Source organism: Vulpes lagopus, chromosome 8 (assembly GCF_018345385.1).
Source record: "Vulpes lagopus strain Blue_001 chromosome 8, ASM1834538v1, whole genome shotgun sequence".
Classification (NCBI taxonomy): domain Eukaryota; kingdom Metazoa; phylum Chordata; class Mammalia; order Carnivora; family Canidae; genus Vulpes; species Vulpes lagopus.
Window position 1 is genome coordinate 90,273,371 of NC_054831.1, and position 12,870 is coordinate 90,286,240.

Consider the following 12,870-nt stretch of genomic DNA (forward strand, 5'->3'; position numbering starts at 1 on the left):
GTGCTTCTCAAAACCTGTGTGGTAATGCAGGAAGCTGCCAGTTTTTATGGCATACCTGTGGCGATAGTGGCAGAAGGAGATTAATAAAAGCATTGCAGTTCTCTGTGGATGCTGTGTTGCTTATGCTTTGTTACCTTCCTTCTTAGGAAGGGGAAAGAGCAGTACTTTGTTTTAAAGAAGGTTGGTAGTAGAATACTTTAACTGTCCTGTGTGTATTCTGTTTCTGTATCATAGTGGTCTGTCCATTGGCCCAAAGCTGTCTTGCTGCTATAAACTATTCCTTTCAGAACTCTGGTTTGTCATTTTTTTGTACTGCCCTTCGCTGATTGGGAGGCCCTTATTCTAAGAACAGAATAGCAGAAACATGTTCTTTTTATTGCCTTTAAGCATCACTTTTGATGTTCTTTCTGAGTATTCCTGATGTCTGTTTTTATTTCACTTGATTCAGTATCCTGAAGTGTTGTCATACTACAGTCTTAGTATTTCTCCATCTGTTGTAGTCACTTGTCTTTTTAAATTAATATCTGAAGCTGGATTAGTAGTATATTTGAGGCCTAGCGTTTCATTAGTTAGTTTAGCAAGAGGAGTTGGCAGGAGTTCAGTGACCATTAAGTCCTAGCTACCATTTTCCCAGTTTTCCATTGAATTCTTTCATTGCCTTTGTGTCTTTCCTCTCATGACTCATGGCCACGATCAGATTTAGAAAATCCTGTGTCAACAGGAGAAATGGATTGAGTGAATAACTTTTTGCCATTTCTACTGGTGTTCCTTTCCACTTGAAATTTGATACTTTTGTAACTCCTATTCTTTTCCTGACTACAGTACTTTTTATCTTGCTTCTACTAATTATATCTAAATAATTATTACTATAACATTTTTAAAAATGTAGTTGTATGAACTGCGGTATAGTCCTGTGTGCTAATGGAACTAAAAATTATTAAGAAATTTATGTTTTAGCCCCAGTTGAGCATAAACTCATTTTATTGTGTGCAAGTTCGTGAAAAATGCTGATGGAACCCTCCTTCTCAGGGACATTGGGAAGAATAACTAGACATATTTTTAGCCATTACGGTAGATTACAAATGCTAAGTGGTATATTTATGGGACTGGGCAAATGTTGCATGTAATTTGTATTTTTCACACTGTTCTATAAAATTATATTAATATGATACTGTACCCTAAGGCTAGGTCTATGCTAGACCAACAATTCATTCCTGGGCCCCTGAAGATACTTGTTTGGCCCTGCTGTCTATTTAGCCAAGGTGAGTCCCGCATTAACAAGTATGAAATTGCTCACATCTTCCCAGCCTAAGTGAGTTTTTCATTAGTAGGAGCTGAAAAAAGATATAAATTTTGTTAGTTGGATTATTGGGTGGCTTGTATTCAACAGTGTGCTTTCCCTTAGAATAAAATTGGCATAAAGATTGGGAATGCACGGTTTTATTTCATTTAATTTGATAAATTCATTCTTAGTCCAGTACAGGTAGTTTGAAGTTTTTCTTTACATCAAGAAAAAATGAAGTATTTGTTACCAGTGAATTACCAAAATGAATTCTGTTTTGGAACTAAATGGTTTATAAATAAATAATAAAAATGTTTTATAATATTTGAGAACTAAAACTTTTTAAAAAGTATAAAATACGAATTTATTTATTTTGGGAGGGTCACAATTTGATTTTAAATGGGATCCTAGAGATGAAATGTTTTATTTTTGTTACTTAAAAATAATGTAGTAGAGTCAGATTATCCCTAGTTTCACATTCTCTTGGTCTCTCACACTGGAAACCTGAGTTGTTATTATTTTTTCTTTTTCCACTTTTTTATTTTGAAATTATTGTAGAGAAACCTGACTTGTTTTTTACTCCATTTTGTTCATACTCAGTCATCAGTTATTACTTACCTTTTTCTCTGTTCTTCCTTGCTTGGACAATTCCAGAAAGGCTGAAATTGATTTTCCCACCTGTGTTCTTCCTCTTCTTCCCATTCATCTGCCAGATTAATTCATCAAACAAACATTGATTAATCCTTTCCATACAGAAACCTTCATTTTGCCTCTCTTAGACCTTTTCTATACTCACAAAGTCACACAAATAACACATGTATGCATTCTTAGAAAAAAATTGAGACTAATGAAGGATATATAGCAAAATGTGGAAGACATTTACAGATGTAATGAGAATATACATTTTGGTGTGCATTCTCCTAGATCAGTTTTCTACACTTACATTAGCTCTTCCCTCTCCCTGCCCAGTGAAGTGCAGACTCCTTAGACTTCTGTCACAGCCTGCTACTTGATGCCTCTGGCCTGCCTCTCCAGCCATAACTCACTGGTTCTTTTGATATGCCTTGTGTTTTATTAGTTGACTGCTTGCCATGTATTTTTTAAACAATTCCTTGTCGTTACCTCCTCTTTGCTTTTACTCACTTTTCTCCCTCCACTGTCATTGTCCTTGTTGAAATCCTAATCTTTCAAGGCCTGTCATCACAGTATACAACTTTCTGTACCCTCTCACAGTTAGAAATGGTCTTTGCGTCTTGATGTACACTCTGCTACATTTATCCCATTTCATTTTGTATTTTAGTTATGTTTGTATTTCATTTAGCTATTTTCAAGCTTCTTGAAGACAGAGACCTTGTTAGAAATTTCTCGCAGTGCATGGAATGGGCTCTTAAGTACTTACTGAATGAGTGAATGATGAATGAATATAGCGAAATGGTTTATGAAGGAGTGATACATATTCTTTTTTTTTATCTTTTATCAGCACCCACAACACAAGATCAGACCCCAAGTTCCGCTGTTTCAGTTGCCACGCCTACAGTTAGTGTTTCAACTCCTGCTCCTACAGCCACACCTGTGCAAACTGTTCCCCAGCCGCATCCCCAGACGTTACCTCCTGCTGTTCCTCATTCAGTACCTCAGCCAGCAGCAGCAATACCTGCTTTTCCACCAGTAATGGTACCTCCGTTTCGTGTTCCCCTTCCTGGCATGCCAATTCCACTTCCAGGTAAACCAATAGATTCTAATAGTCCTTTCCAGCTATGTTTTCATATTGTCAGTTAGTTTGTTCTCATGTGTCTGTTGCATTTGAAATTTGCCTTGAATCTCACCTGTTTGAAATGTTTTTGAAAGATTCATGGCTAACTGCAATATTTTCTCTTCAGTTTTGGTAAATGTCCTTTTTTGTTGTTGTTTACATGTCTTAAAAATAGAGCCACATTTGAAGCTACACTCATTTTTGATAATGGCCTCAGTGAGTTAAAAATGATCATCTTTTCATGTAACTATGTTCAAATGCAATATCTTTAAAGGACTGAGTCTGTGAAGTTGAGAACTTATCAGGTCATTAATAGCTAATACATATTGATTTTATACATCGTGCCCTGTTCTAAGCACTTTACGTGTAACTAACTCAGTTTTGCAACCATGGTATGAGGTAGGTACACAGATAGGTTAAATTACTTGCCCATGGTCACATAGTAAGTGATCGTATTGGGATATGAGCTAAGCACTCCAGACCCAAATACCATGCTCTTAATAACTATGTTATACTGGGAAGAAAATGTGTCACTTAACTGTAAGAAATTCATCAAAAAACAAAACCAGAACTTTTCCTTGTAACATTTGTGAAATGAAGCATAACCTGCACCATTTAAATAGTTAACGGTGAGATTGTGAAGTAGAATTTTTCCTGTAGCGGTTAAAACAGTGACAGTGTTGGGCATCCTAATTTGAATGCATTTGCTGTTGGCAAACACAATTAACTCTTAATCTGTGGTCTGTTCTCCTAGTATTTCAGTTTGAAGCTTTTCTACATTAGAGAGCTCAAGTTCACAGGGCTAGTTTGTAGCAGAGGTGTATAGAACTTAGGCCCCTTGTCTCCCAATTTCATATTCCTCCCGCTGTCTTTTGCTACTTTATTTTTACTAGTTTTTATATAAGAATAGGGTTGTAGTACAGCTGTTTCTTAGATTTGTACATTTTAAAATTATCGTTACTGTTCTAAATTATCTTTTTCCTTGTGACCACTTGGAAAAAAAACAGTCACTTAGGTATTTATTATACCTTAGCAAGAAAGAAACCAGAATTTTAAGAATTAGTGAGGTTTTTTTCCCCCTAAGGAAAACCTTTTGCACATTGTTGATGTAGTGTTAGGTAATTAAGTGCCCAATATGTGATGTTTAGGAAATTCAAAACTATTTAAAAGTAAGAGGGAAACCAAAAATGTTTCCTCATACTAGGGATTGCCCTTTTTCTAAATTAAATTTAAGAAAAGCTGCTGGATAATTGCCTCTTTGGATATACTCTTGGTAGAAAACCAGGTGATAAATGGAGACTAGGTTGACACTGGTCATGAGCTCTTGAATCTTAGGTGTATTTGGGGTTAAGGACAGTATTCATACCAGCTGCTGGATTCTGAATGATCTGAAGGAGCTTGGGTTGTTAATTCTGTAGAGGGAAGATTGAGGGTTGGGTAGGGTAATCATATTACTGAAGTATTTGAGAGGTTGAGAGGATTTTTATTTTGCTTCGGAAGTTGTTAATAGGACCAGTGGGTGAAAGGTATAGAGTAGCAGAATTGATATCTATAGAATGTTGAATTTTGTCACAATAAAATCCCTTCATTTATAGCTCTGTTTTGATGTCAGTCTTCTCTGATCCTCATCCCAGGTTTTAGTGGTGACCGTTTGACCAAATGAGGTAGTACCTATGAAGTTTAGTCATAAAAAGCATTTAATAAATGGCAGTCACTAATGTCATCTTGTAGGTCATTTGGAAGTGAGCTTGAGGTAGATAATCTGTAAAATTTTGTCCAAGATGCCAAGATTCCTTAGAGAGTTAATGTATGATAGAGAGTAATAATAATAACAATATTTGTCTATGTGGTAAGGCATCTTTGATACTACAAATTAATTTTCTCATTTCCCTTTCAATTCCGTTCTCCATAGTGCGAGAAAAAAAAGAAAAGAAAAAGATGACTTGTTTTGCTTCTCCCCAGATCTTTTATATACAGTGGGATTGATCTCTTTTTATCAATTTGGCAGTAAGGTAAACAGGAAGGATTTGGATGTTATTTATTCTGGAGCTTTAAGTTCTATCTCTAATAGCAATGTATGGCTCTAATGAGAATGATTAAGGAAGGGATAGTCAAATAAGATGAAGGAAAGGAGTGGAAGAATTACGGGTAAAAAATACAGGAATAAGACTTGGCATTGGGAATAGTAAATTGGATTAAAATTACAGGATGTCTGAAACTATAAAATCTTAGAATATGAAGAAACTTGTCATTGACATTGGAACTCTTCAAAATGCTAAGTGAAATTTTCTAAATTCTTAGTAGAACATAATTTGAGAATAAACTTACAGGAAAATTGAAGATGCTCCCTTCAGGTTCTTTTTAATTTTATTTTTTAAATTTTATTTATTTGGGAGAGAGCATGTGAGCATGAGAAGAGGGAAGGGCAGAGGAAGAGGGAGATAGAGAATCTTAAGCCACCTTCCCCCTGAGTACAGAGCTGGACATGGGGCTTATCTCAGGAACCAGAGATCATCACCACCTGAGCCAAAACCAAATCTGACTGAGCCACCCAGGCACCCCAGATGTCCCTTTAAATAGAAGATTAAAAATTCAGATATATGGCAATTTTGAGTCTTATGTATGTAATCATCCTTAAAGAAAACCTTAAGTTTACCTTTATAGTATGAAAAGAAACACAGATGACCTTTCAGTATGGTCTCTTTGTTGTTAGTCAAATATAGGCATTCTGTGTTGGCCCAGTTGATATTTAACAATGGCACTTAGGCCTAAATATGAATAGGTTTGATTTTCTGTTTTAGATGGATAGTTAAAATTACCTTTTGGGAGTGGTTTTGGAGAACATTGAGAATAAAGTTCATATATGCTAAGAATTGAATTTCTAGTGTTGACTTAATAGGTTCAGTGGTCCTGCAGATGGCAGTATTTATACAAATTTAAACCTAATATGTGGTATAACTTCTTTAACCAACTTAATTTTTGCATTGCTTCTTTTAACATTATGGAAAACAGAACCGTACATATGACTTAACTCAGCATGCTTTTATGATCTAGTGCTTTTGTTTAGTTTCAGAGGTAGTTGAAAGTTTAGCTTTAATATTCTTTACTTAAAATGGTAATTAAGAAATTAAAGGCATTTTTCAAAAATTGGCAGTATTTTTGTGTGTGCGTGCGTGAACTTAGGTACATTATTTACAAACCCAGGGGTTTAATTTCAATTTTCATCTCTAAATTAAGTGAAATTTCTTTTCCTGTACTTTAGTGGGGGAAAATAGTGTATTACTTTAAATTATTGGTACCAAACTAGGTTTAGTTTTTTCAACCAAAACAAATAGAAATTAAAACCTAATCCCCAAACCCCTTTTCTTCCTGCCTTCAGCCTTTTCCTTTAAAAGTTTTTTTCTATTTCACACTTAATTTTGGCTTTCTTCAATTAATCAGTCTTAGTTTTCCAGCTTTTCCTTTCATTCCCTTTTTATCACACTGTAATGCATCATGATGAGTCTTCATTCTTCTAAGAACTGTACGTAATTTCCATTCTTTGATACAAGTGCTACTCCTTTAGTTGGCTTAAATAATAGAGGTTTCTGAAACAATCAGCCCATGTAGTCATAAGTGATACTAAAGGGGCTGTATTTTTCTTCACATGTTAGCCTGCTTCCACATTGTTTCAAGCCTGTGACATTCCACAGAGCAGGCACTGAAAATGGATATTTTGTCATTAGTTGAATGCTACCCTTCTTTTCATCTCTGCCCTTTTATTTGAAATATTTGCATTGGGATATTTGGATCCATCTCATACCTTACTTCCTTTCTCTCACACCCTTCTTTGTCCTATCTTATTCTTTTTCTCCTTCTGCATGGTTATGCTCCATGCCTCAGCTTCTGCATGTAGTTCCCACTTAGCAGCACAGAGAAAGTGTCTTGTCAGTGTCATGCTGCATCTGCCTTTCACTGGTATCTAAGCAACAGCAGCATGGGTTTGATGTCCTGTGGGAAAATGTCCCACACGAGAACTTGTTATATATATATTTAATGAAGGGGCTTCCTTCATCGATTTTAAACTCTCAAGACTCCTTCAAGTATTATCACAGCTGGTTTGATAAAAAGGTAATTGATGCTATAATTTAGAATTAGTTATCATTGGATTTGGCACCACTTCCCACAAAATGTCAAACAAAAAAGAAATTTTACTCCATTCTTGGTCTTTTTCATTGGAAATTGCATTCTAAATTGTAGTGGTAAATTACTTCCCTGAATCCCAGTGGTAGCCGACATACCATGGCAGCTTTCCAACGTATGCTTGCTTATCCATTTTACAGGTGTAGCAATGATGCAAATAGTCAGCTGCCCGTATGTAAAGACAGTCGCTACCACCAAGACCGGTAATTTTTAAAACCATCTTAGTTTGTTTTGTCTGTAAGTTGGCATGGTAGTGAATGTTGTTGTTTATCCTTTTATTTATTTATTTTTGCCCAAGTGAGTGGATTTTTTTATATTTTTCTTTTTAATGAGCAGTATAAATGCAGTTGTCATATTTGGCCAACACTTAATTTTCCCAATTGCCTGTAGTATTAGCTTCTTTGGTTCACAAAAGCAAATAAGGTCAGATCACTTTATATCTTAATTTTTGTAATAAGTGTAAACAACTTCATTCTCATATTCATAACATTTAATTTTATTTTTGATGTGTGTTTCTAAGTTAAATATAAAAAAATCATTTCCATGTGTAAAGTGATGTGATTATGCTTGCATGCTAGTGAGTATATGTGTGTGAATATTTGTGTGTATAGTATAAACTTAAATTTTAAACTTCTTGAAGACAGCTACCTGAAACTTAAATTCTAGAATAGGATTTGAGGGTTTTTTTTTTCAATTTGGATTCATATACCTTTAATTATTTATATAATGTCAGCTTGTTTAGCTGTCTGATTAAAAAAAATACTAAGCTTGGCTTATCTTTTAAAAAATAGAAACTGCCTTTTTTTTTTTTTTAAGGAAAAAAACCTAAACTGACAAAGAGTTAACAGAGACACCTGACTTAATCACTTAGTATATTAAAGTGGATTTGATAATAAACTCAGTCATTTACTTTAAAACTGAGAATTTTATTCATACCCTTTTAGGTACCTTAGAACTAGAAGATAATTTTGCCTCAGGAAATAGGCTCAGTAAATGTTTGTTGGCTTGATTTCATTAGAATTTGAGAGATTCTTTATAAAAATATATTTCTGTTCACATGTAGAGAATGTGTCATGATTTTTATAACTTACTGTTAGGACTTCATCATAACTTCGATCCAAATTTTTGACTATTCTTAAGGTACTTCTTGGGTTGAATTTCTGAAATCTAATTGGATTTAGATCTTAGACCTAAACCAGGGAAATAGCATTAAGTAATGAAATGAAATCACATTTTATATGATTTGTTGTTTTTGTTCCAACTGGCTCATTCATTTATTAATATTTAATGGAAGATATAGCTCATATTTTAAAGTTTTCGTTTTGCATTGCAGTTTGATACTTGGACCTAACTTTGTATTCTTCTTCTTTTAGGTGTATTGCCAGGCATGGCCCCTCCTATCGTACCTATGATACACCCCCAGGTTGCTATTGCAGCTTCCCCTGCTACCTTAGCTGGAGCAACGGCGGTTTCTGAGTGGACTGAATATAAAACAGCAGATGGAAAGACATATTACTATAATAATAGAACATTAGAATCAACCTGGGAAAAACCCCAAGAGCTAAAGGAAAAAGGTACTGTTTTAATGACTTGTTGAGACATAGTAAAAGCCATGGTACTATAAATAGAATGCTGTTTGAAATTCTGAGTTAAATTCCTTTTTAACGCATTTTAAGAATTTGCTAATTCCATCGTTGTTGGATTATTTATTTCTACCAAACTGATAAATATGTATGAATTTAAAAAGCCAGTTCCACTTAGATGTTGGTCTATGATTTTTTTCCATCCAGAGAAATTAAATTATTTATCTGTCACATAATCTGTTATTGCAGTTAGGAATTACGTAATTGTTCTCCTGTGTAATTACTGAGATTATTGATATAAGGAAGAAATGTGTGTATAGCATTTGTTTCTGAAGAAAGAAATAGAGGCCCTTGGGGAGTCTTGGATGAAGAAAACTCATAATTTTCTGTATTATAAGTTCCTGTTTCTAAGTCTCTTAGTATCTTATCCCTTTGAGCAAAATGAATCATTGCTACAAAGGATGCGTGAGTGACTTGAAAGACTTCATGTCCCTCTGCAATCAGTGGTTCTTCTCTAGTGACAGTTTCCTGATGGGATAGCAAGGTATTTCAACTTGACCATTACATTATATTGAAATTAATCATGGTACAAAGAAGAACATTTTATCTTGGTGGTTAATAACTCCTGGTTACAGAGTATCTCCATTCTTTAGTCTCTGAAAGTTCTTGGAAAATTATAACAAAAACCATTGAGTGACATTGTCTTAACTTTGTAATAGAAAAATTGGAGGAGAAGATTAAAGAGCCAATTAAAGAACCTTCCGAAGAACCTCTGCCAATGGAGACGGAGGAGGAGGACCCTAAGGAAGAGCCTATAAAGGAGATAAAGGAGGTAAAGGGCCACGACCGGTTAACTTGGGAGCTAGCATTGATTATTGTCTACAATTTAGTTGTAATTGAAAACTCATCTGATACAGTTTTAGATAATTGTTAATGGTCTGACTTCTGAAATTTTAAGGTTCTTTGAAGTTGGTAATTCAATTTTTCCTTTAAAAGTTTCATTAAATTACTTCTTACAGTAAATCAAGGCCCCTAAAAAGAAAGGGCCTTGGACCAAGACATGGACCCAATTCCGGCCTCCTGATGTATAGACTGGCACATGGTAAAAATTAGAAGTACAATTTTTTTAAAAAAAAGGTTTTATTGTTTTATTTATTTATTCATGAGAGACACACAGAGAGAGAGGCAGAGAGATAGGCAGAGGGAGAAGCAGGCTCCCTGCGGGAAAGCCCGATGTGGGACTCGATCCCAGAACTCTAGGATCACGACCTCAGCCAAAGGCAGACAGACGCTCAACCATTGAGCCACCCAGGCATCCCATAAATACAATTTTATATATTTGGGGAATGTTACATTTTATTGGTCTTCTCCTGACATTGGAATGATCTCTAACAGCACTATAAGAGCTCTGCTTTTTGGAAGCTTCCTTTATTCAGTGAGAGACTAATGATAGTCATGTTTTATTAGTAAGGAAGTTATTAGCAGGAGAAAGAAGGAACCTTAAGTGAAGAGGTCTCATCTAGTTTTCTATCCTAAGTTCTCTACTTTTGTTCCTAAGCAGATAGTGAATCTGTAAGATAGGACCATCTGCTGTTGCTGGAGTCTGCTGTTGTAGAATTTGGCTCTGTCTAGGGAGCAAAGTTTTAGAACTTTCTTAGAAGTCCCTACTCACAGTCCTCACTATCCTAGCAACAGGCCTGATGTTGGTTGTACTTTGAGGTATTTGCAGTATTACTTGTATTTGTGTGAGATTCAGGTATAGTTTTGTGATACTAATTAAATGGGAGTAACCTCATTTCCCTTAGGAGCCCAAAGAGGAGGAGATGACTGAAGAAGAAAAGGCTGCCCAGAAGGCAAAGCCAGTAGCTACTACCCCCATTCCTGGAACTCCATGGTATGTACTTGGCTCAGTTAGTTAAGTTACTTTATTTCATTCTTTGTTAATTTATTGTCTTATTTGATAAACTGTTTATCATATAGAATGAAACATGCTTTAAAAAATACATACCAAGTAGATATTTTTATCTGGTGAATATTTTGGTTCTTGTTTCTTGTATTTTGGGTGTTCAGACCTAAAACTCAATTGTCTTTCTCCTTTCATTGTAACTGTCTCTTAATTTTTATTGTGCACAATTATAGACTTGAACCACTGTGAGATCCTGAATCTAGTTTTTATTGTGTGAAATAAGTTTTTGAAATTAGTTTAGGGGCAGCCTGGGTGGCTCAGTGGTTTAGCGCTGCCTTCAGCCCAAGGCATGATCCTGGAGACCCAGGATTGAGTCCCGTGTCGTCAGGCTTCCTGCATGGAGCCCGTTTCTCCCTCTGCTTGTGTCTCTGCCCCCCCCACCCCCATGTTTCTCGTGAATAAATAAATAAAATCTTTAAAAAATAAAATAAAATAAATTTGGTATATATGCCTACAAAGATGATTACACTTACAGAACTGTGTAAAAATTTTTTTAAGTGTTTTTCTTTTCTGCTTTGGTTTTCTTTTCTTTCTTTTTTTCTTCCTTTCTTTTTTTCTCTTTCTTTTCTTTTCTTCTTTCTTCTTTCTTTCTTTCTTTCTTTTCTTTCTTTTCTTTTCTTAAAAATTTGTTCATGAGAGACACATAGAGAAAGAGGCAGAGACAGGCAGAGGGAGAAGCAGGCATCCTGCGGGGAGCCTGATGTGGGACTTAAATCCCAGCACTCCAGGATCACACCCTGAGCCGGAGGCCCATGCTCAACCACTGAGCCACCCAGGCATCCCTCATTTTTCCTTTTCTTATTCTTCCTGAGTCAGTGTTCTGTCCTGGTCCTGCTGCAGCCCATTTAATCCGTGTACAGTCCACACATTACATAGAGTTGTTCCAGATGTCTTGTAATCTATAGATTCCCCTCCATTGTGTTTTCATTGCATCTTTCCTGTTTTTGGTATTTAAAAAATAAATGTTGGTTACATGGAGACTCACAATCTGAATGTTACTATTGCATCCCAGTGATAGTGTTTCAGTCTTCTATTCCTGAATTTCCTGCAAACTTGCAAGTGTATGCAGATACCTGGTCAGATTCTCATCAGATTTTTAGCAAGACCAATTCATATGTGGACATTTGGCAGGGTTGGGGGACGTTTTTCGTTGTCATAACTTGGAAGGGGTTAATAGCATGTAATATCTAGTTGTTAGAGGGTACGGATGCTCCTAAACATCCTACTATGTACAAGAGATCTCCCTACAAGAATTATTTGGCCCAAAATGTCAGTAGTCCTGAGGTTTTCACAGTAATGAGTTGGTTTGGGTATTATAGATTCATTGATTTAAATACATGTTCTTTGCTTCTCTCCAGGATAATTATTATGCTTACCAAAGTTCAGCTGTTTCATCTTGGGCTGCGTGAAGCCTCTTAAGATTGACTCCGGGGTTTTTTTGTTGCAACCCTGTTCTTTGATACCTACCTTGTTTTCTACTCTGACAAAGATGTTTCTGGCTGTCTCATGTACTCATGTATTTCCTGCATCAGACCTAGATTTGGCCATTTTGCTACGGAGCCTGGTTTCTTTTCCTGGGATGTGGCATTTATAGGATCTAGGGATAGTTGTTATTACTGAATAAGTCATTTTTTTTTTTTTAGATCTCTTTGCTAGATAGATTGAAGATGCATACATTTAAAGACATATCATGAGTTCATATAATTATTTGTAGTTGAGGTTTACTATAAGGTTTTTACTGAACCTCATCATCTAGTTTAAACTCAGTATCGCCTTTCTTGCTGAAAATCCTCTTACTAAGCAATAGCAACATAATTATTTATTTGCTTTTCTCACACACAAGTCACAGAATTACAGTACTAACACTGTCGCTTTTACAGTGTGATACTGAAAACCATTTTTAACTCCTCCCCCACCCCCATTACATTTATGTTCAGGGAATCTTACTCAAGGGGTTCATCACAGATTATTCTGTTTTAAAGTCATTTGGAATAATTGTTTTCTATATATTTCGTTCTACCAACTTGATGCAAAGCCTCATTTTAAAAAATAAAATATTTACAAAATATTTACCACAATTGAAGTTATGAAAATAGTCCATTCA

The 12,870-nt window shown here is 35.4% G+C and overlaps 1 protein-coding gene across 5 annotated transcripts in view; it reads left to right on the plus strand.

The window, feature by feature from the left end:
- The window catches only part of TCERG1 (transcription elongation regulator 1), a 66,804-nt gene that overhangs the window by 13,010 nt on the left and 40,924 nt on the right, over nucleotides 1-12,870 (plus strand). For 3 of the 5 annotated variants that reach the window (XR_005989451.1, XM_041766894.1, XM_041766895.1), the window contains exons 5-9: nucleotides 2,763-3,005; nucleotides 7,358-7,420; nucleotides 8,591-8,791; nucleotides 9,520-9,632; nucleotides 10,606-10,694. Coding sequence is in view for 4 of the 5 variants with exons in the window: in XM_041766894.1 (XP_041622828.1) it covers nucleotides 2,763-3,005; nucleotides 7,358-7,420; nucleotides 8,591-8,791; nucleotides 9,520-9,632; nucleotides 10,606-10,694 (709 nt within the window). In the remaining variant the exon portion in view is untranslated. The remainder of the gene's footprint in view (nucleotides 1-2,762; nucleotides 3,006-7,357; nucleotides 7,421-8,590; nucleotides 8,792-9,519; nucleotides 9,633-10,605; nucleotides 10,695-12,870) is intronic. The other 2 variants (XM_041766896.1, XM_041766897.1) reach the window with 1 other exon arrangement.